The sequence below is a fragment of the Pungitius pungitius genome, chromosome 11 (assembly GCF_949316345.1).
Source record: "Pungitius pungitius chromosome 11, fPunPun2.1, whole genome shotgun sequence".
NCBI lineage: Eukaryota > Metazoa > Chordata > Actinopteri > Perciformes > Gasterosteidae > Pungitius > Pungitius pungitius.
In genome coordinates, this window is record NC_084910.1 from 12,628,232 (window position 1) to 12,652,625 (window position 24,394).

The 24,394-nt window shown below is 42.1% G+C and overlaps 2 protein-coding genes across 2 annotated transcripts; one reads left to right on the forward strand and one right to left on the reverse strand.

Moving 5' to 3' along the window:
* The first annotated feature begins 1,830 nt into the window (after positions 1–1,830).
* Positions 1,831–10,637, forward strand: stx17 (syntaxin 17). Its single transcript, XM_037455075.2, has 7 exons — positions 1,831–2,269; positions 3,038–3,246; positions 3,351–3,416; positions 4,900–5,214; positions 6,176–6,226; positions 8,111–8,197; positions 9,679–10,637. Exons 2-7 carry the CDS (start codon positions 3,124–3,126, stop codon positions 9,913–9,915), a joined length of 879 nt encoding a protein of 292 aa, XP_037310972.1. The 5' UTR covers positions 1,831–2,269; positions 3,038–3,123; the 3' UTR covers positions 9,916–10,637.
* Positions 10,628–24,288, reverse strand: erp44 (endoplasmic reticulum protein 44). The gene is made up of 11 exons (XM_037455074.2): positions 24,138–24,288; positions 19,752–19,824; positions 18,560–18,599; positions 18,171–18,286; positions 15,675–15,859; positions 15,477–15,592; positions 15,223–15,397; positions 15,007–15,118; positions 14,761–14,902; positions 12,647–12,749; positions 10,628–12,559 (listed from the first exon to the last, which is right to left on the reverse strand). The coding sequence occupies exons 1-11, from the start codon at positions 24,195–24,197 to the stop codon at positions 12,449–12,451; spliced, it is 1,233 nt and encodes a 410-aa protein (XP_037310971.1). The 5' UTR covers positions 24,198–24,288; the 3' UTR covers positions 10,628–12,448.
* Positions 24,289–24,394: the final 106 nt, after the last annotated feature.

Consider the following 24,394-nt stretch of genomic DNA (forward strand, 5'->3'; position numbering starts at 1 on the left):
TTCTAGAATCCAAGACTTTTCAGGAACTAAAATAACGCTATGACCAACCGGGAAAAATATATTGTCTTCTAAGTGTGAAGGCGTTTCACGTCGGACAATAATCTGTTTGGGATGCAAGCTGAAAAAAAATTGATGTGAGTGTGTTTGTGTGCACTTGTGTGCAGTGTGTGCAATGTTACATTCTACAACGGCGCCATCTCTGAGGGACCGGTAAAAAAACAACAACCAAGAAGCAGAGAGCTTTCTTCAAGCTTGAAACACACACTCAAACTTGCATGTGAGCAGACAGAAACACAAACACACAGTGAGCTGTCAGTCTTGTGGCCGATCGATTATTGCTGACAGATAGCAGATACCCCTAGAGTCTTAATTAGAGGTCCCATTTGAACATACACATACACACAGATACATTTGCACACGCAGACAGATGCAAAGTGTGTCTGAATACCTTCAGAAAATGAAAAATGACCCCTTTAAGACTGATGATATCAGAATGTGTTCATGTGAAGAGAGACGTGCAGGTTGACAAAAACTCTGTATAGGCCTTTTAAACAGAAGATAGTTTGACGTGTAACAATACTAAAAGCACAAGTGTAAACAATGAAAGGAAATACGACTGAATTTGTTTTAGCTGCTCCAGTTTCATGTTCCTGGCTTTGTGCATGCTGGCTCACTGCAACACATGAAGAGAACACACCGTCTATGTCAGGAGCACCTGTGCTTTTCCTTCTATGACAAGTCTACATGTCCCCTGTGGAAAAAGTCTACATCCTGTGAGTCATCAGGGTGTGCTGATCACAAAAATAGTAAGTAACAGAGCTCCATGCAGGCTTTCTCTGACAAACGTACTGGATTACACAAAAATACATTTTTGGGTGATTTGCTGTTTAGACTTTTACTGTCAACTTTGCTCCTGCCCTTCAGTTCATGACGGGAGTCCCCTGGAAGTGGACAGACAGACTCACACAAGTACAAGAACACACATGCATGCACAACATGTGTACAACACCAGGGGAAATCCCCTGTAGCAGGGGACTGCGGGTTTTACTGTGGCCCCTTGACGCATCCGCTGAAGGAAGAGTGTGTGGGGGGTTGGCCTAAATGTCAAAGGTAAAAGGTGCCTAAGAAGAGCAGTGGAAACATGCAATAGACCCACTCAAAAAGGCTGATCTCAGAGCAGCAGCGGTGGGGGGTGGGGGGGGGGGGAACCCCACTTCTCTGTCCTCGCCTCTGTAACCAACCTAAAACAGACAAAAAAACTCGCTTTATCTTATTTTCCACAGGATTGACGCTGTCTACTTTGAACCGCAAAATGGAAATGACAAACAATAAAATGTTTTTAAAATATGTTCAATTAAATCAAATCTGGGTCCTGTAACCTAATTGTATAACAATCAGATCTGTTATATTCAGTGGAGTTGGGTCTTTAGACTGTAACATTTTGATTTATTGCTATCACAGCTTACAATATTAACATGTTACCCATTACCCCATAGATTAGCTCGGGCCAGTCTTTTGTACATTTTATGTACCACTATGTCCAAACATTTTTTAAAAGCTCGCCTCCACGACACCACTATTTTGACTGAATATTTAATGAATCAGAATAAATTCAGTTCTGATTGCTTTGGTAGCAGAAACTGGTGGCAATGACAAGGTCGTCCATTAAGGCATGAAGAGGTTTTTGGGGCCCATTCTAAAAATGATAAGCAATGACAATCAGATTGTATTTTGAACCAAAAGATTTACCATTACTTGAAAAAACAGGAATAAATAAATAATGATTTGTTCATTTAGTGCAAATTTTTCCTATTGTCTTTTTTTAACCTAATTAACTCTTCAGAAAGAAATGCAAATGGCCAGCAACATGGCTTGATAAAAAGTGATATACAATAGATAATGTTAGAGTACATTTAAAGGGAAAGAGAGTGAGATTTGGGGAGAGGCAGACATTTAGTATTGTTTATAGGCTGCAGTTCTTAATATAAAAAACGCAGGATCCAATATAATGGATCATATAACCGCGTGGCAGTGACTTGTCGTCACGCAGAGGAGGAACACAATGTGCTGCGGTGACTGTTTGACGTCGGAACCTATTCACGGACGCACTGGGAAGATAATTGTTTACAAACAACGAAGTGCCAGAAAAACACGAAATCGTCACCGAAAATCAGAAAATGTGGCCCTTCTATAATTCCAACGCGGGTAGAGAACCATCACAGTCATAACAGCGAGTAGAAATCGCGTCCTTCGCGGGATATTTCCATTGGTGAGTTGAAGTTAAGTGTCACCTTATGTCCCTTAAAGTTTCGTTTTCCTGGCCGATGGCTACGTGGCTTCAGGTGCTTCACGATTGTCTGGATAAATCAGCGAGTTAACGCAAACCCAAATATAAAAAGTGTGATTTAACAGCCAGTACGAGGCTAACAGCTAACGTCATGCTAGTCCCTTTATTCACCTGATGTCACTCGGTGAAAAGTTTCTATCCAGCTGTTAATAAGAAAAGGAAACGTGAACACATCTCATCTCACACTTCGATCAACTGTTTCATTCAACGTTTACATCGAAAGCACAACCAGCTCGTGAGTTACAAAACAACCATGAGAATGGCAGCTTATTAGTAAAATATGGTATCCACTTCTAATTGTCATTAATCTAACCCTCACTGACTGTACAGCAGGTGTATCGTAAAGCATTATTGTGACATTTAAATGAGACATTGTTGTGTAGACTACCTGTTGCCAAAAAAAAAGGAAAATGTTATAATGACCCTTGTTTTCATTATAGATGATTCTGTCACGTGGTATCAATAAACTGAATAATTGCTGAGTTCCCCGTGTTGTTTCTCCCCAGATGTGATACTATCAGTGTATCATGGAGGTTATACGTCACTTACTGTTTTCACTAAACAATGTTGGCAATACAAAATGGATTAGTCTTATGGAGGTGCCAGTTTCCGATGTGTAGGCATACTCGCGCGCGTGTCACATATTTGATTAATGTATTCATTAAAGGCGTGCTCTGCTGGTATTTACAGTGTGTACGGGGGCGGTGATATAAAGCCGAGCAGGTGCAGTGTCTAAGTTACGAGGCGGCGTTGGCTGCGGGCCGTCGGCGGGACACATGGCCGAGGAAGGCAACAAGCTGACACTGAGGCGCTTGGAGGCACCAATCCACAAGTTCATTAAAGTGGCTCTCCCCACGGACCTGGAGAGGCTGCAGAAACACCACAATAACATACTGAAGGTGACGGCTGAAATCTGGCTGCACACATGATCGCACTCTTGTGTCTACACTTTTACTTGTGCTCCACAGATGGGTAACAGACAGTTTCTCTTTCATTCCCGCAGTACCAACAAAGCCTGCAATGGGACCGGCTTCATCTGGAGCATATTAATGCCAGCAGAACTGTTCAGGTATAAGATAACACTCTGTAAACTAAAACAGTAGGTGTGTGTGTGTGTGTGTGTGTGTGTGTGTGTGTGTGTGTAAGTCAGAGCCTGGCAGTGAGCCACACAACAATGAGTCACTACGCACGCACCAACCGGATGTTACTTTGTTGTGTATCAACGGAAAAACAGCAACTTGACAAGAAACACCATCCGCCTTCTGTCTCCACGCAACACTAGTTCCAACTTACTTGTTGTCCCCCTCAACCCTACCCCCTCCCCTCCTCCTGCCCGCCCGCCATATACAAACTTTTCTAAGGACAAATTTTCTCTCTAAAGTCATATGATTACATCTAAAACCATCTCCATGACAACTGATGAGGTGAGCAAAGAGATGTCCAGTAAAGACATACATAAAAAGACTCTCTGTGTAAAAATTCACTCTTAGAAATCAGGGCAAGAAAAGAGCTGTTACCAAAACTCCAAAGCACCATCTCTTGTGTGCGTGTAAGTACTTGTGGCCTTGTTCACATGGTGGGTGTGAAATGTCTCTGAGGATGTTGTTGCCTGGAAGCCGCCATGTCTCTGAAGGTGAAATAACTCCAAACAGGCACAACCCATCCTCTCACCATTACCCTGCAAACTCCAGGGACACCCACAGAGTGCTTTGCCATGTCCTCACGGTGTTAATCCAGAGTAATGGGTTAGTCTACTCTGCTTTAGGTGTGTGTGTGTGTGTGTGTGTGTGTTTGTGCTTGTATTCCATAGCATAGATAGATAGAATATGCGCTACTGAGGAGATGCTTGGTTGATCTGTCAGTGTCTTTGAGCATCTCACACTCACAATTAATTTGCAGGCTGACCTGTGCCTGCCTCGACTGTCTCTCTGTTAATTAGTGTGTGTTTTCAGGTTTTTTTGCACACGCGGATGAGTGTATGCATGTATGTTTATTCATGTTGTGTAATTAGCCGAATGTGTTATCGGCATCGCGTTGACCCCTGAGCCCTGGTGGGGCTGCGGCCTGAAGGGCTGATGGCTGGGATGTAATCCTCCTGTCACCCTCAGGGCACAGTGGGAAGAAAGGCCTTATGGTCCCCAGCCTCATAGCTGAACCTTATTAAGCCACACCACAAAGCATGCACGCAAACACACACACACACACACACACACATTTCCCACCACTTGAACAGTTTATTGGGATGCTTAACCTGTCAGCATGATCACTTGTTTCCAAAAGGGGCGACCGGCAAAATTAATAATAACAAGGATTTTTTGTTCATTTTATGATATAGTATTTTACAGTAGACCCATCTCTTTTTATTGGGATAAATGAATATTATTGGAGTCTCTTGTCTCATCTGCATCTGCAGTGAATACGTGATGTTCCCACAGGTTTTCTTGTACCACGTCTGTCAATGTGTCCCTTAGATTGAGTCAAGCATCCCAGTAGTAGTGTCCCTCACTAAAAATGCTCGGACATGACACCGTTTCTCTTCTGTCTCCCTGCAGCAGCTGAGAGCTAACGTCAGAGAGATGGAGAAGCTGTGCACACGGGTCCGTGCCGAAGACGCCGACGCTTTGGAAGAGCTGGTCAAGCCGGTCAGAGATCGGGCATCGGCCGCAGCACGAGACTTCTTGCTTTTGCACTCGAACCCCGCGCCGCAGCCAGCGCGAGCAACGCCGCCGTCCAGCTGTGTGTCCAGCAGTTGCCATACGGATGACAATATGTGCGAAGAGCCAGTCTCTGGCAGACAAATTCAGCTGCAACTTCCAGAAATCCCTGCTGATCAGAGTGCAGCGGAGTCCTGGGACAACCTGGAAGAGGTATGAGAGCCACACCCTGACACACACGCTGGAAATATTGTTCTATTTAATACCTATTTTAAATTAAGAGTCATTTATTTTTCAATTGAAAGCAGAGCTTGTTTCTTGACTTGTTATGGGCCCTTTTTTATATGAGTGTAAGGTGTGCAGCATATTCTTGGTGTGCAAAACAATGTTTCAGTTAAAGTAAGCTTCCTGTTGAATTTTAAATTAAAAAATGTCGGATTAGATCAGGCACAGTCCAAATATGTAGCACCATCATGTTAATTGTCTCTTGTGATTCTTACCAAAGGAGTTGAATGTTTGAGCATCTCGCTTTAACCAACATTAAATCCACTTAAACCGTAGTAATCAACCAAACTATGTCCCGGAAATCTTGACTTAGATATTTGGCAAAAGTAATGATTCATAACTGTGTTTTGAAATTGTTTTCGTTTTTTTTCTTTCTTTTTTAAAATTTTATTCTTTTAACCAATAGCTGCCAGTAATAATATTTCACCTTGGAAAAAAATGGAATGCTTTAAAACGTTTCTTGAATAGCACAAGAGTTTGGAAAATGATGTGAGCCAGCAAGCAGAATAACCCTGGAACCAAAGCAGCTAAATTAAATTGGGCTTTTCCTTCAAAATGTTTCCTTCAAAAAGGTCAAACTAGAACCAAAGCACTGAGTACATGAAAAGGAGTTTCCAATAGACTAGACTAAAAAATGTTGCTATGGTTACCTGCATTATTCAACATCATTGCAAGATGATCAGATGCCACTGACCCCTCGTTCCTGCTCTACTGGGATACATACGACACACATTCATATTGATGTTCATTAGTTAAAGTCACTGTCGATCCCAAACACGGACAGTTTGGACATAATGTAGCTGTAGATTTGTGTGACAAGCATCCTGATACAATGAATCGGGGAATTTCTCTCTCTCTCTCTCTCTCTCTCTCTCTCTCTCTCTCCCAGGACCTGAAGGAACTGGGCGGTTTGGTGACGGAGTTTTCTCTGCTCGTCCACGTGAGTACAAACACACAACTTTACTGTGTGCTTCCTGGCTGATACAATCACTTCTCTCTATCTACATGTGTGCAAAGCTACCCCATGTGAACGATAAAACAATGTGACAGAGGCCGTTTGCCTACAGCATGTCCAGGAAGGGGTGCGTATTTGGACGTGTGCGCCGGTGTTGCCTGGTAAAGCTCCTCCGAGAGGAGGTTACACAGATCGGCTCAGGACTACCGCTGGGGCCTCAGAGGCCCTTCACCCGGGCAGGAGGAGAGATTGAGGAGTAGACGAGGGAGGGAGGGGGGGGGGGGTTGTCCACAGGGGGAGAGGTGGAACAATAGATACATCGGAGCAGGTGGAGAACAGAAGGCTCAGATTATCACTTTATCCTCAGGGATAGGAAAAAAAGAAAAAGGCCGAGCGAAGGGGAGATTAACGGTGAAAGGGAAAGACACAGAGAGGGAAGATGTAGTTAGGGTAAAAAATAAATGATAAAAAAGGAGGGGGGGGCAGAGAGCATAGACATGTTGTTGTGGTGTCTCAAGGGTGAAAACATCGTTATGGGGAGTAATATTCCCGCTCTGGGACACAGTGGAAATACTTGTGTTTGTGTCGGTACATGCTTCACGTTAGTGGCTGTTTCTTTGTTTGTCTCCTTACCTGTATGTTATTTCTTTGTTTGTCTCCTTACCTGTATGTTATTTCTTTGTTTGTCTCCTTACCTGTATGTTTTTTCCTTGTTTGTCTCCTTACTTGTATGTTATTTCCTTGTTTGTCTCCTTACCTGTATGTTATTTCTTTGTTTGTCTCCTTACCTGTATGTTATTTCTTTGTTTGTCTCCTTACCTGTATGTTATTTCTTTGTTTGTCTCCTTACCTGTATGTTTTTTCCTTGTTTGTCTCCTTACTTGTATGTTATTTCTTTGTTTGTCTCCTTACCTGTATGTTTTTTCCTTGTTTGTCTCCTTACCTGTATGTTTTTTCTTTGTTTATCTCCTTACCTGTATGTTATTTCTTTGTTTGTCTCCTTACCTGTATGTTTTTTCCTTGTTTGTCTCCTTACCTGTATGTTTTTTCCTTGTTTGTCTCCTTACCTGTATGTTTTTTCCTTGTTTATCTTTCATGCACAATTATTTGCCCATTGTGTGATTGTACTTTATAAAACAACAAATACAATCTAAAATTCCAGACTGACAATAGCTTATTTAGTTTGATAAAAGGGTTGAAAAATGTAGATGAAATAAAAATAAATTTAAAAGGAAGCATAATTCTTTTTTTCTTATCCTACCTAAAGTACACGCCTGTTTAAGAACAGGTTTAAGATCATTTAAGCCATCAGAAAGAAACTGACAGAGCTGAACCTGTAAAGTAACTTGCAGCAAGGAGGTCAAAGAGGGAGAAAGGGTGATGAGGAGGAGGAGGAGGAGGAGGAGGAGGAGGAGGAAAGTGCTCTAGCTGTTGTTTGGTCACTGTGTCCATCCAGGCCTCACATGGAGAGAGACAGCTGCCTTACTGAATATTTCATGAGATCTACACAATACCACTCACACACACACACACACACACACACACACACACAATATGACACCCCCCCCCCCCCCCCCCCCCCTGGCCGGTGAAACATCCTTTGAATATACTTCCCACGTTCACACACAATCATTTACATCTTTCCTGCTAACCTGTGCTGGCGAACAGAAATTTGGAGGGATAAAAGAAAGCTTAATACACAACAGGTGGTAGCTCTATCAAGTGTGTGTGTGTGTGTGTGTGTGTGTGTGTGTGTGTGTGTGTGTGTGTGTGTGTGTGTGTGTGTGTGTGTGTGTGTGTGTGTGTGTGTGTGTGTGTGTGTGTGTGTGTGTGTGTGTGTGTGTTAATATATGTTTGTGTGTGCATCAGTCCCAGCAGGAGAAGATTGACAGCATTGAGGACAACGTCAACACAGCCGCTGCTAACGTGGAGGAGGGGACCAAGAGCCTGGGGAAGGTGTGTGCTTGTGTGTGTGTGACTTGACAATCTGATGTGTGTGTGTGTGTGTGTTTGGGAGATGGGGAGATCGATGGCACTTTGCCTCCCAGCCATTCCACAGCATTTGTCCCTATTGATCCATTCGAATTCGGAGGAAAGCTGCAATTAAGGAAATGGGGAAAGGCTCGGGATCGAGAGGAGTGGAGAGGAGGAAGAGTGATAGAGAGGTAGGATGAGAGGGGTGACAAGAGCCAGCCTGTGTGTGTGTGTGAGTGTGTGTGTGGAATTAAGAAGGGGTTTGAATGACTGTTAAATAGTTTTTCAGGCGCAGCATTCGGCCTCCCAAAATCAATACAGTACACAACACACTGAGTGTTACTCCGGAGGACAACTCAGTGGCCTCCTTCACACAAATCACGCGCTTCAAATGTTGAACTTTTTGTCTGTATTACTCAGAATAAATCACCTGTTTTTGTTCATCTACAACACATACACAAGTGTAAACTTTTTTTTCTGCGTAGGATTTTGACATTTTCTAACTGTCTAACTGTCAACAGTGTCAGCATCAGGACACGAGGAAACAAAACATGGATAAACACTAAACTCATATAATTTCATTTCAATTACTTTTAATTCACTTTCCTATGAATGCAGGAATTATGTGCTGATGTATTAAAATAGGCAATAAAACCACATTTGGATCGGCGGATACCAATAAAAGGAACTTTGGTACTAACATTTCTGAAATAAATGCTAAAAATAATTGAACATTCTTTTGAAATTGAATTCACCCAATTGGCAGAGCAAATAAAGGTTGCCCTCTCTGTAAGGTTGCTCGTAGACGCAGTGGGCTGCACATTAGACGGGGTGTGTGGAGAGATAAAAGAGATGAGGGGTGTCTGATGTTTTAACGTGTTTGAAAGCTTGTAATCTGTCATCAGGTCAAACCGCATTACACACACACGCGCACACACACACACACACACACACACACACACACCTCCTACCTTCACAACCTGTGCCCAGAGTCCTTTTAACTCAGCTCAGATGAAATTAAAATTCCCTCGAATGCCACGGGATGTGGACAAGCAACGCTCGCTTTTGAACTAGATTAATTTAACGGTGAAGTGTTAATCAAGTGCGTGTCCCTGCACGCGGGCTTGCGTGTGTGTGTGTGTGCGTGTGTGTGTGTGTGCACACGTCTTTAATTGTCATCAGCAAAGAGCACCTTCCAGTCTGATGATAACAGCCGTAATAACACGGAGCCCCCATCTCTCTGATTTCTCCTAAATGGATATAACATGAAAAGTCTTTGATGTTGATTTACATTTACACATGCAGGCTTATTTGTGGGTCGATGTGTGATCATGAAAGGATGGACGCATCCCAACTCTATCGCGGACTGTCTTGAAGCCACAAAGTGCTAATGACTCAAAAGGTGTGTATGTGGATGTTAAATGAAACCAGAACATGTCTCTTCTTCTTCTTCTTCTCTGCAGGCCGTTGGCTACAAGTTGGCGGTGCTGCCGTTTGCAGGGGCGTTGCTGGGCGGCGTGTTAGGAGGTCCACTCGGCCTGCTGGCTGGGTTCAAAGTCGCAGGCGTGGCAGCGGCTCTGGGAGGGGGGGCTCTGGGGTTCGCCGGTGGCAACATGGTCCAGAAACACCGCAAAACCCGAGTGGATCTACAGATGAAACAAATGAGTGAACCGCCACCAGAACGGAACAAGGACAAATGACCTAACAGTCCTGGCCTCTGACCCCGGGGTCCCGACTAATCACAGAGGCCTCCGTGTTGACTGAGCAATCAGCAGCACAGAGCAGAAGTCGGGGGGGGTCCACAATGCCTTAAAGAGACTGGACATGAAACGGCGTCTGTCGACACGCACTGCTGTGGTCAACTGTCTGTCAGCATGACATCATTGATCTTTACTATTACTACTAAATAAATCTGTCATTAAATTAAGACCACAATTGGACACCTCAGCCATTTTGTCAAACGCTATCACTAAAGCCTGCGTTATATTCTACGCAAAAATGGTGCGACTTCAATTGTGTGGGAGTGTAAACCTGTGAACACGTGTATGGAGTGTAAATCAAGCCGTTTATTAAGACATTGTTTTTACTCCTCGAGCTAGCATCCTTATTTCATATTATTGTTCTTCACCTATGTTTGCCAGAAGTTCCTTCTTGTGCAAATGTATATCGCAACGTGAACAGCTGCACAAATGATGACTGATGATATATCACAATGATATATGGAGAGAAAGCATCCATTCAGTGTCAAAGTGAATATTCTTGAATGTTTGAATGAATTATACTGTTTGTACGGATCCGCTTTTGCAACGTGTGAGACGCACACACTTTCAATAATATCATTCATTGGATAAACATCACGTTGTTCAGAGACACTTAAATATAAAAGCATCAGACAAACACCACATTCTGTAAAATGTTTTTTTTTAATTTACCCTTTAATTTATTTTTTTTACTCTTCTTCAGGCCCTGTTGCTCCTCTGTATGTGGGCTGATATGTCACTATGCAGGCATTGGTCGGCCTCTATGGAGGGGCACAGTACAAACTTAGCAATGGTTCGGGCTTCTGCTTCTGGATTCATTCACACTCAGAGGATCTCAGAGAACAGGACTTGTACCAAAAGCTCAAACACATATAAAGAGACAAAACCAGTTTTAAGAGAAGTTGTATAAAGTGGCCGACTGTATATTTTCACCATTCATCACAGTCTCCCCCCTCCCCCTCTTGTCTTGTGAAAGCACTAAAGTATTTTCTCCCCCAGCATGATGACACATTTGACAACAGATAACAGAAAAAACAGCCATGTCATGAATTTGGGATCATTTGAAAGTACATCATTGCAAAACAAATGTGTTTCTCGATTAGATCCCTGGGAGCACAAATGTATCCAGCCCCCTTTGACTTTTGAGATTTTACAGTGGTGGCGATCATGAGCATTTGAGCCACTGCAGAAAAATAAGATACTCCGATTTCTTGGATGAATTGCACAATTTTTCAAGTCCTTCAAGACAATAATTACAAGAGGCACCTTTGGCAACAGTTACAGCCTTATCAATAGGCCTGTAACAGTTCTACACATCTGGACGTGAATTTTTTTTTCACATTATCCTTCGAAATCCGGTGTAGTTTTAGCTTAAGGTTAGAGATAGTAGACATTTATCTACAGCTGTACGTTTGCACCAGGAAGCCGCCCAGCTACCAAGGAGCCCGCCGGGCTTCCTGTTTGGGTCATGATCTTTTTTGTTTTGCTTTACTAAACACAATTTAGTATCGTGGCCATAAGGCTCATCCGCTTTGACATTACAGTATTTTCTCTTGATCAGGGTGAAAAATAAAATCCTAATTACATCCATTGTTGTTAAACAGTGTATAAAATCCGAGGGAGCAATACTTTTTATAAGCACTGTAAGATACACTATTATCAATAACCATTTAGTACCAGGGAGAGAAGGGGTGCATCTCATAGGGTGGAGTAGACTCTTAATCTTCTGTGTCAAGTCATGGTTTAAAATGATGACTGCTACCATGTATTTCAAATTGTATTTTTTCTCTTCTTTCAGAATGTGTGTGTGCAGAAGATGTGGAGATAAAGCTACTTCAAACGGTTGTATTGTGATAACTTACAAATTTACAAATGAATTAAACTAGAGTTGGTCATGTTGAGATGCGACCATGCAGTCATGGACACTCAACAAAAGTCTCCTATTGGACAGGCTAAATTTGACTAGCCACAGATAAGAACCGTACAACTGGAGTGAGGGAACAGCTGTTATTTTTCTTTACAAAAAGCGGGGTGATGTAAAAGAAAGGAATAAAATAAAGAAAACTGCATTTAATTTAGACCAGCAATGAGACTCCCATGTAGCATAAACATATTTACAAGCTCCAAAAAATAAAAGTAAAAACACTTCTTTTGATGCCCTAATGCCCCTAACCCACACACGATTCCTTCTTTACCCCCCTCCTTTTGATCCAAAATAAAAACTGTACGTGAAAGAGTTATGAAAATATAGGTTATTCCAACGTGGTTGTGTCGTGGACTGAACTCCCGTTCTTCTTTTTCTCCTTCTTCTCCCCCCTTAATTCTCCTCCTCTTCCGTAGATCTCTCCCTTCAGTGAGGGTGTTGGGTGTTGTTGTTGTGTCCCGCTGCCTTTCCCAACCCTAACCCCCCTCCCTCCCTCCCTGACCCTGGGGCATGGCATTGAGTCACAGGCTCACTGGAAGGCTGTTGAGGTCACAGCTCGTCACGGTCCCGACTGAGGATGGTGTAGCGAGTCTCACTGGGCGCCAGCTTCTGGAACGAGCTCTCTGGAGGGCTGCTGGCCAATTCCCCTCCCGTCTCCTCCTGCGGGGAAGAGTCAGTACAAACGTGACGACGTAAAACAAACTATCAGTGGCTGCGTACGAGTGTGTGCTGCCGCTGCATTCAGACCTGTCCGGGCGTACTGTCCGTGGGGTCAGGGCCATGGTGAAACTCTCGGTGGAGCTTCCCAGAGTGAAGGTCCAGCACAAACTGTCTCAGCTTGCCAGGGATACTAGAAAGAAGAAAAAAAACACATTGGACAATCAAGCAACAGTTTTCTTTTCTGAGAATGATAGTATTGCTTGAATGCTTTTTTCTGTTTAAGATTTCCTTCTGATTAGCGTCCCCTGTTCATGAGTAGGTGCTTGTTTATAAAATGTATCATTAGCATATTTGACTTATGTGGGAACTATTTTGTTTTTACCAAACTACACCCGGCAAACAAATCACCACGGAGGAGCAGCTACTCGTGGACAAGTGGCTTGCGACAGCTCAAGATGAAAACATGAATGCTGTCCTCCTCGGCAGTAATGTTAGCTCAGCAGTGCTGGGTAAAAGCAGCAGAGTGTTAATGGACACTTTCTTTCTGCGCTGTGGTTGAAAGAAAATTGTTCGAACATGAAAGTGAGCACAGCGGGATCTGGATAATCTGGAATGAACGGGTCAGGATTTCAGCAACTCAAACTATTTAGATCGTTCTTACCTATCGCACAATTTAGCAAAGTATGTATTTTTGATTTTGTGGTAAACTGTCCCTTTAACTATGTTGCATCAGCAGGAGTCAGTATACAAATCACCAAACCTGCAATCAACGAACAACCTAATCTGCATCCTGAAGTTGGTACATAAGGCGCAAACAATATGACAGTCAGGGGGGAGGAGGAGAGGATGTCATGGTGACAGGATGCGACACGGTCAGGTGTCCTTTTGAAGAGCTTTACCCTGGACGGCCACCTGCAAGTGGATCTCTAGGCAGCTGTGATCCAAAGGACTTTCCTTAACAGTTAGTAGACAAGACAAGTAGTAATGCTAAATGATACCAAAAACAAATAAGAACATGCATATATATATATATATATATATATATATATATATATGCATTCAGGATTGTATTGGGATTCTAAGATGTTTTTTCCCCCCTTCGTCTGTACTTGACTCGTATAACAGGACTAAACCAGTCTTGAATTTCATGAGAACAACAAAATGTGTAACTCATGCGTGCCTCTCAATAGAAAGTCTGTTCAACGAAAGCATTCCAATATACCAAGTTAAGAAATATAGTTGGCACAAGACGAAGCAGCTCGTGGCAGTGGCAGATGACATCAGCCCCTCCAGACGTGTCTCTAAGCAGCATTAACCCATATCAACACTGTCCTGTGAAGTGTGCTTGTTAATGACAGGTCATGGGCTGTTGTCATATCACAGAGGGAGAGCATGTCTCCAGTCTCAGCTAATCATGTCTGTCAGAGCAGCATGGACACATGCACGCAAACACACACACACACACACACGTATGTGTGCATGTATATATATATATATATATATATATATTAAATACACTGTGCTAATGTAATAACAAGCTGTGTGCCACATGCAGGGTTGATGTGATGTAATTAGGTTGTGCAGGGCTGGTCAGTCCTCAGGGCTTCTGTCTAGCTGATCAAACTCTGATTGGGGACTGGGGGAGGCCGAGAGGTGGGGGGGGGCGCGAATAAATAAGATCAAATTAGATTGGACTGGATTAGTTTAGCACTTATTGCACGTGCCAAATCATGTCACATTAGCTCCAGTGTCCTGGCCCATTCATAAAGGACAGATTTTAGGAGGTGTGACATTTCACTGTTGTTGAGTGCATAGGGGATTATGGTTTGTGTGTGTGTGGTGGGGGGTGTAGTTGGTGAATAAAATAGGATTAATTTATGGAGATCTCGTTATGAACATTTTCATATATGGTAAAAAAAAGATTGCTAAATATATCAGACTAATCTGACATGTGGGTGATTATTTGTTAATTTCGGCTGCATTTATGGTTTTAAAAAAAAAAGTCCATATTTGAAAAAAAAACCATTTTTCTCCATATATACAAAAGGGAAGTGCCCACAAAGTTGCATTGCAAAAGAAAGGTGTAAACCTTGTTCAAAAGGACAACACAAATAAATTAGCAGAGAGAGATACTATGCATATTTAAGGACCATAATGCTGCACACATACAGTTCATCTTAAAGGGGAAAGGTGGCACTTACTTGAGGTCTTTAAAGTCGGGATAGACATACATGTGTCTGAATGAGTCGATTGCAATGACGGGACAATCGGCAGGAGTTTTCTGGATATGGAGCAGAGGATGACGGAACTTCTCGCAGTCTGCGTGCAGGAAGTTTATAGATCCTGAAGAATGGGACACCAATGTCATTAACACCACTTCTGCACACAAGGCCACAAGGCTTATGAGTAAAGACGGGAACAAAATGCCACAAAACACACAGCCTCACCTTTCTCGCTGATGAGCTGGCGAGCTACTTCATGCTGGAACTTCTCCAAACTCTCGGTGTCTTCTTTAACGTGGAATAAAATGAGGAAAGGGATTCCTTCTTCCGTCAGCTCCTGAAAAAATACAAATACGCACAATGACAACATTTTGTATGAGATAAAAAACAAAAAGGTCAAGCAGACATTCTGTTAAAAAAATAAAAAAAGATGTCACAAACCTCTCCATTTTCAAAGGTGATCTCCCTGACCAGAGGGACACACTTGTCCTGGGTCCAGGCGTAGGTCAGATCAAAATTGCTAAGGGAGCCGAGGTAGACCATGTCCGGGGCGCTTTCCCCCATAGGCTTGTAGATGACATTGTCTCCACTGAAGCGTTCGGCCTCAGATACGGCTCTATAGTAGCACAGAATGGAAGGAATTGTTAAGGCAAACAGCAACTGAAGAACTTAGTCTAAAATAAATATGAGCTCACCCAAAGGCAGCCAAGAACGTGCAGTCATCACGGAGTATGTTGGCAACTTTTGAAAAGGCGTGGTAGTTTTCAGAGTCCCTTTTTTCGAAGTAAGCAATGACATTTCTCTTGCTCCTCTGTGGAATAAAAAATGATACCGTTTCTTTTTCATAAAGATGTGGGATTTGCAATGTTTTGTAGACAGTGTGTGTCACTCACATCAAGAGTTTTAATCTCCTCCATTGAGTTAATCTCTTTCACTGGGTCGACCTGCTGCTGGCGGATGAAGTCAGCAATGGCCGCCACCGACCTCTGACCCCTGTACTCCCTCTTCATCATCATCCCATTGCGGAACAACTTCAACGTTGGATACTTGCTGATGCGGTACCGCTGGGCTATGTCCGCTGTGCAGCAGGAAAGGGGAGACGTTAAGAAAAGAAAGACAAATCACTGATGAAGAGGAAGAAGCCGAGTATAAACACATGGCGATGCCTGGATGAGGGGCGGCGCAGTGACAGAGACGGCTGTCAAACCTCAGTCTGAAAACAGTGCCTTCAGTTGCTCTGAGGTCTGATCTCCCACATGAAAGCTGCCCCCTGCTAAGAGTAAATACTCTCTGTACACACACTGAATGAGTGTGTGTGTGTGTGTGTGTGTGTGTGTGTGTGTGTCAGGTGTCAATCTCCCTGCTGGGGGTCTCTAAGCCTCCCTTCTTCACAGGAAGCAGCAGTTTTGTCATTAGTCTTCAAACAGTTTGCAGGTCATCAATAATTCTCTTTAATTTGCTTTCTCAAAAGGCTGAGGCAGGTTTATGTTTCAGTGCTTTGGTGTCTAGGGCATCTACACTCACCGGCCACTTTATTAGGTACACCTGTCCAACTGCTCGTTAACACTTAATTTCTAAGCAGCCAATCACATGGCGGCAACTCAGTGCATTTAGGCATGTAGACATTGTCAAGACAATCTCCTGCAGTTCAAACCGAGCATCAGTATGGGGAACAAAGGTGATTTGAGTGACTTTGAACGTGGCATGATTGTTGGTGCCAGAAGGGCTGGTCTGAGTATTTCAGAAACTGCTAATCTACTGGGATTTTCACGCACAACCATCTCTAGGGTTTACAGAGAATGGTCCGAAAAAGAAAAAACATCCAGTGAGCGGCAGTTCTGTGGGCGGAAATGCCTTGTTGATGCCAGAGGTCAGAGGAGAATGGCCAGACTGGTTCGAGCTGATAGAAGGGCAACAGTGACTCAAATAACCACCCGTTACAACCAAGGTGGGCATAAGAGCATCTCTGAACGCACAGTACGTCGAACTTTGAGGCAGATGGGCTACAGCAGCAGAAGACCACACCGGGTGCCACTCCTTTCAGCTAAGAACAGGAAACTGAGGCTACAATTTGCACAAGCTCATCGAAATTGGACAATAGAAGATTGGAAAAACGTTGCCTGGTCTGATGAGTCTCGATTTCTGCTGCGACATTCGGATGGTAGGGTCAGAATTTGGCGTCTACAACATGAAAGCATGGATCCATCCTGCCTTGTATCAACGGTTCAGGCTGGTGGTGGTGGTGTCATGGTGTGGGGAATATTTTCTTGGCACTCTTTGGGCCCCTTGGTACCAATTGAGCATCGTTGCAATGCCACAGCCTACCTGAGTATTGTTGCTGACCATGTCCATCCCTTTATGACCACAATGTACCCAACTTCTGATGGCTACTTTCAGCAGGATAATGCGCCATGTCATAAAGCTGGAATCATCTCAGACTGGTTTCTTGAACATGACAATGAGTTCGCTGTACTCAAATGGCCTCCACAATCACCAGATCTCGATCCAATAGAGCATCTTTGGGATGTGGTGGAACGGGAGATTCGCATCATGGATGTGCAGCCGACAAATCTGCGGCAACTGTGTGATGCCATCATGTCAATATGGACCAAACTCCCTGAGGAATGCTTCCAGCACCTTGTTGAATCTATGCCACGAAGAATTGAGGCAGTTCTGAAGGCAAAAGGGGGTCCAACCCGTTACTAGCATGGGGTACCTAATAAAGAGGCCGGTGAGTGTATGTGTACATATATGCATCAAATATAGTGTAGAGTGTGTACATGTGTGTTTCTTTTCACCATTAACATCCAATGGCCATCCATTGGATCCATCGTATATCAATATTAATTATAATTTGATTATAATTTGGACAACATGTAAAAAAACACAAATTTAAGCTTCAAAATCAGTTAAATTTGATGTTCACTACATTTACAAAATAAATGCTTTGGTTGTCAAATAAATGATATGGCTCTGATGTGTTGGGCACGTTATAAATTACATGTTTAGATCATACAACCCTCCCAATTTTTCCGGGAGACTCACGAATTTCTCCCGGACCGACCTTTCTCCCGGATTTCTCCTGATTTCCACCCGGACAACAATATTGCTACACCATCAGTCACTGGGCGCGCCGTTTCAGACAATAATAAAGGTTACACCTTGAAGTCAAGCGCGGCAATTACAATGGAAAAAGATGAGACTGGCGCTGCAAAGAAAGCTGCTAGCACCCGCCCCTCCACCCCCCACCGTTGAACCCCCCCCACCGGTCCTTTCGAATATCTCCCGAATTCTGAGGTCTTAAGCTTGGCAAGTTTGGTTTAGATGTTAATCGTATTCATATAATGTTTGGTACGAACATAAAAAATAAAAAAGCTAAGCAAACTCACAGTGTTGGTCACAGTCGACACGGGCAAAGACCACCTGCTTGGTTTCAGGGAACTCCTCCCTCACTATGTTAGATGACTCCTCAAAGATTGGATGAAGCATCTGACTGAACCTGCACCTGTGAAGCGGAAGTGGTGAGAGGTCCAAACAATTTCTATAATTTGAAAGTGAAATATACTTTTTCAGTTAATGTTGAGAAATTGTGTTTGCCTCTGACAATTCATTAATGAATCAGATCAAATGAGAATAAAAAGACATGTAAAAATCACCTAAATCTCTTCCGCCAATAACTATATAATTGTAGCATTTGGCTTTCATTGGAAAAGTTAGCATCATAAGCAAAGATCATTTGAACATGAATAACATTCAGAGAGAGAAAGAAAACACTTACCAGTCTGCATAAAAATTGACTATTGCCACCCCAGCATTATCTGAAAGTAAAACAAAACAATAGAATAGAAGCCTTTATACTTTACTAAATACACTGATAAATGTACAACACCAGTCAAACATTTGGACACATTTTCTCATACGAAAGAATAAAAAAATCTGTCCTAACTTTTGAATGGTCCTGCATATTTTCCTATTTTGTAAAGCATATTAAGAAGTTTTAGCTAAACAATCTTAAAGTTTTAGTCAACGACAAAAAAATTGGCCTCTTTTTCTTTTCGCGCAAACTGTTTACCTGCATTTAACCAACGCATCCAAGAGCAGGATATTGTCCTATTCCCTACAGCGGCCAATAAAACAACTAACATAGCGGGCTGAAAAGGCTTTGTTTTTATTAGAGAAATGATAGAAAAAAATACAATATCTTAAAGACCAGAGGAAACAATAGTTCCAAATAAATGAGTATTTAATTATTATTTTGATATTTTGGAAAATACCGTTTCCTTGCCCGGTACTAGACTCAAGCGAAAAAAATAAAAATAATAAAAATATTTGGCTTGTTTCCTCCCTTCTCTTTTTACAAGCCAAAGCTTAGTTTATAGTGCGCACGCCAGGATACTCCATAATGACAGCCGGCGCGTGGGGCATGTTGGCTCCGCATGTGGACAGGGCGTTGGTTGGGCAACTCTGACTTTTTGTCCTGTGAATTGACTTTTGCATTAAATTAAATGATGAAAGCACCATATCTATGTCTAGGCATTTATACTTAGAAGGCTAATTTGCTTTTAAATACTTAAAAACCTTCATTCGGGTAAATATTTTTTTGCCAAATCGAACTGTTTACAGGTTATTCAAGCTTTGTTTTACTTCTAGGGCATGTAATACTTACAGTAGTCCATTATTATATGACACCATCTAAAGATAATTAGAATCCCTCCTCTACATTGTGGGCGTTGGATTGTGGCTTTTAGCCAGTTACACCTACAATCTTTGGGCCATAAACGGACCTACCTATGGGTTACACTTGTTGTATTTGATGCCTCACAGATTACTACTTCCTCTAGTTTTTCAGAAAATATTCCAGTGCACGGTATGAACGGCTCCGCTCATGTTTGGCGCCCGTGTTTTGGTGCCGTAGCTTTCGCTCCGCCAGTAAACGCAGATATAAAAAAGCTTAAATTGTGAAGCCTTACTTAGGACGTCATCTATGTTGCCTGAGTCCAGACTGGTGATTTCTGCTTGTACAGGAGTAAAAAGGCCCATCACCTACAGGCACAGGGAGAGATAGATCAGTGAATAAAACATGAAAAGACATGCATGATGGTTAAGACAACTATGTGGTTAAGTGAAGAAAATATTCTGAAGACAGTTCACTGTGCCAACATGAGCTTTTAGTTATTACCAGAGGGAAATTTCATGACCAAACACCTTTAGTTGAGATCACATCGATGATCATATTGTGCACATATTTAAAATGGTATGCGTAAAAAATAAACGTAGTGTATTTCAATATCAAAATTCCATCAGCTTCCTAAAAAGCAAAGCATGTAGCGTAATTGCACTACATTCTATTACACTTTTTAGTGGTTCAATCAAATTCACAGAATTTTATTTAAAAGACTAATAAATGAACACTGCCCAAATAGTCTGTTTCAATGAAGATGAAGTTAAAGCACAATGCTAATTTCCTCAAAACACCAAACAAGGAAGCAGCATTCATTTGCATTAGCAATCTTCTGTAAATGTTATTTTATGTCCTTTATGACATCCACCTAGTTGCATTCATATTTTTTCTGTCACACTAACGATATGGCTATTAAACAATACGGACACAAGTTTTTTAATACATCTTGTTTTGGTGATGTTACAGAACGTAAGATACAATTATGGTCAGTAGAATTAAACTATTTTTAGTAGTAATTCTACGGCCATAATTGTTTCTTTTCAGGAAAAAAAACAACGCTCACCAGCGTTGTTGAGATGCTGATTGTCAAATGAAAAAAGGCATTTGAATACTGAATAAAATATTTTCTTTAAAAAAGGCCCCATGTCTAACAATTCACACGTCGTGAAAGAAGCCCAAAGACTAACTATTATCGAAACTAACAGTATTTTAGTAAATAATTAAATAAAGTATTCAATTATTTCTGAATCACCATGACACCCACAGCACCTATTTAACATAAGCCACGGTAGTAAACTATGGAAGTAAATCTGTGCCATCGGGGGTTGAAATAAAAAGTTGATTGAATTTCTAGCACTGAATATTTATGCATTGAAATTATGTACCTGAATGTTTTTCAACATTAAAACACCGCAAAAAAATTCAACCTAAAAAAAAAAAATGTTGAAATATTCGAAATGGAGGCTACAATATTCAACCGCAAAAAATTCAACCTTGGCACACCAATATGCGGAGGCTACAATATTCAACCCAAATAAATTCAACCTTGGCACACCAACATCCGGGACACTAAGGTAGAGCAATCGATTCTAGATTCAAGATCAGTAGCGTGCGTCAAGCTAAAGGAGCGAGCACCCAAAACACCTTCGGCTTCGGATTGTATCCATGTCCAATAATAACGGGACTTTAACTCTTCTTCATGCCATCAGTGTGGCAACGTATGAAGAAATACATAAAAGAACATATAATGTTCACCCTAAACCAAAACGTTTGCTTGCCACTGACGATATACAACTCTATTAAATTATACAAATCAACTGAAATCGATTAAGCTCGGTTGGCCGAGTGGGTAGCACAGCCGCTCTGTGGCACTTCGTTATTTTGCGCGACACGGTTCGAATCCCGGTTGTGGCGGACTTTTAATAAATGTTCTTTTATGTATTTCTTCATACGTGGCAGTGACGTAGTGCTCACTTATACAATCGTAATCGCTGCAATGGATATGGGATGCATTTTTGAACATTTTCAGAACAATATGTTTGCAAATGTGTGACGACTCAAGTGACAGAGGCAGACAACATCTGCCTGCCGGGGGGAAACAAACACGCACCCGTAGCCAAACCAGTAGGTTCAAAAACCAGTAGGCACGTAACACCGGGGGAAAACAAACACGCACCCGTAGCCAAACCAGTAGTTCAAAAACCAGTAGGCACGTAACACCGTCACTGAAAAATGGGTTCTCGTTTCAGACTTTACGAGCAAATACAGGATCCCTTTGAGATAAATTCTAAAGCCTCGCATTAAGACGTACATCCCTTTATGTAAGACTCTGCGCTACTTGCAGATCGCTGTGTTGTGCCAGATCCTCAATAAAGTTTACCCATGGTCATGAAGACTCATTTAACGTTACGTGGACTTTGAATGTCGCTTAATACCCAACTGAGATCGGCTTGTGCCGCTGTGAAAAAGGATCCTTCCACCGACCACTTTCCACACTCGGCGCTACTGCGGTTATTCCTGCATGTCCTGTCGGGTTTATGCGTCTGCGCGCTCCGTTAAAGCCGCTGCCGCTGCCCCCCCCCCACTACGATACAGCGGCTCATCTGCCTCTTCAAGCGCGTTCCTGGTTTTCAAAACTCCGCCAATCACTCCTAACAGCTTGTCGAAGGATCTCAGCATCATTAAATGAATTCAAAACTAGAAGAAGAGGCGTATGTGAGCGGCTGTACGCTCTCGTTTAACTTCCGCTTAGTTCATGTCCAACACAGTCTGTTAATGTACAAATGTCAGCTGTCTATTACGGAATCTTACAGACACAAACCACACTGATGACATGAAGAAGAGTTAAAGTCCCGTTATTATTGGACATGGATACAATCCGAAGCCGAAGGTGTTTTGGGTGCTCGCTCCTTTAGCTTGACGCACGCTACTGATCTTGAATCTAGAATCGATTGCTCCTCCTTAGTGTCCCGGATGTTGGTGTGCCAAGGTTGAATTTATTTGGGTTGAATATTGTAGCCTCCGCATATTGGTGTGCCAAGGTTGAATTTTTTGCGGTTGAATATTGTAGCCTCCATTTCGAATATTTCAACATTTTTTTTTTTTAGGTTGAATTTTTTTGCGGTGTTTTAATGTTGAAAAACATTCAGGTACATAATTTCAATGCATAAATATTCAGTGCTAGAAATTCAATCAACTTTTTATTTCAACCCCCGATGGCACAGATTTACTTCCATAGTAAACACTTAACATTGCAAAGTCTTAAAAGACTTAGGTCTTAATGTCTATACTATGTGTTTCTGCTGTGTGATCTTTACTGACTATAGATTCTCTTCAAACAGAATATATGACAGTTGCTATCATCGTTGAGGCTATGACAAACAAACACTATTGGTTTTAAGGCAGGCTGCAAATTTTCAAACTGAAATAACCAGAACTGTCCACATGCTGTGTTGTAGAACCTCAAGATGTAACTGTTTGCGCAAACATAAACCAATATACATAGTTTAGCTAGTCACCGTCCTTCCCCTTGTTTAGAGTTGTTTAAGAGTTTCCTGGCTCATTTTGATCTGTTAATTGTGTCAAAGAACAAAATTACTAATATATATATATATATATATATATATATATATATATATATATATATATATTTTTTTTTTAATGCATGTATGTCTGCATGCACTTACTTAGCAATTACTACATTTTCAAAATGGTTTCTGCAACTAATCATGTCCATAAACTATTAAACCATAAACCATATAACCATTTAATAGACAGTACTCCACTATTCATCACTGTAGAGAATGTTTCTTAATTTGCTTCTAGAAGTTAAACAATAAAACGATTAATGTGACTTCTTACTGACATAGTTGCGTACAGAAATGAAACGTCACAGTTGCTGCGGATGGACAGACAACTCGGAGAGAAGTCTTCATTTCAGGCCCCAAATCCTCACCAAAGCGGAACAGCCACACTATATCTAGTTCCGGGGTTTCAGCCAATAAGAAAGAGCCACAACAGAGGAATTCTCCAACCGGCGAGAACCATTCAGAGACCTACAGTCTATAACAGATTCACACAATAAATGTGTATCGTTTTATTCGTGCAATAAAAAATAGAAACCTTGAAAAACCACCATAAACCCATGCATACATTTTACAAATGGCCAGTATATTTCTGCTGTCAAAATGTGGTAACATCCAATGCCAGGCCGACACTTTATTTCTACTCAACAAAGTTAGCAAGACGTCCAACGCCTATTTTGTAAACTTGGATTTGACGGTCTGTAAAGTGAGTAACATTTCGAATAGAAAAAATGAAAATGTTACTAACGTTACAGCTAACGTCACTCGGCACTACCGGTTAAGTTGACATTGCAGCTGGACAACTTGATTAACATTAGCTATGGGAGTCGTTTGGTAAAGCCCAGTCAAAGGGTCCTCTCAATGAACATGATACACACCCACACCTCCAGAAGCGAGTGGGATAGCTCATAGTCTCCTTAGCCACTATGAAAGTCACGTAACATGCCAGAAGAGGCTCATCGGTTAGCTAGCAGCTAACTGTCCAGCGCCAGGCTAACTGGCGTCACTTAAGCTAGCTCACCGTTAGCTGGCTATTCTAGCAAAAACACAGTATTTGATTCACATTCCAAGGCTGAGTTTCGAATGCTTACCAGCAGTACAACCGCGAAGAAGCGGATATCGAGAGAGGGAGATAAAACTAGCAGGTTCATTGTACAGTTTTGTTGTTGGAGGTGGTGCTGATGAATCTTGCCAGTTTGTCTCGACGCTGCACTTAGACCTCAGACGGAAATCGACGGCGAACAGATCTCACGGTGACCACGGAAACGCGAGTACACTTCCTGGTAGAGCTTAGCTTTGTGGGTAATGTAGTATTTGAACTCACAGAACAGCAGAAATGAGCGAAGCG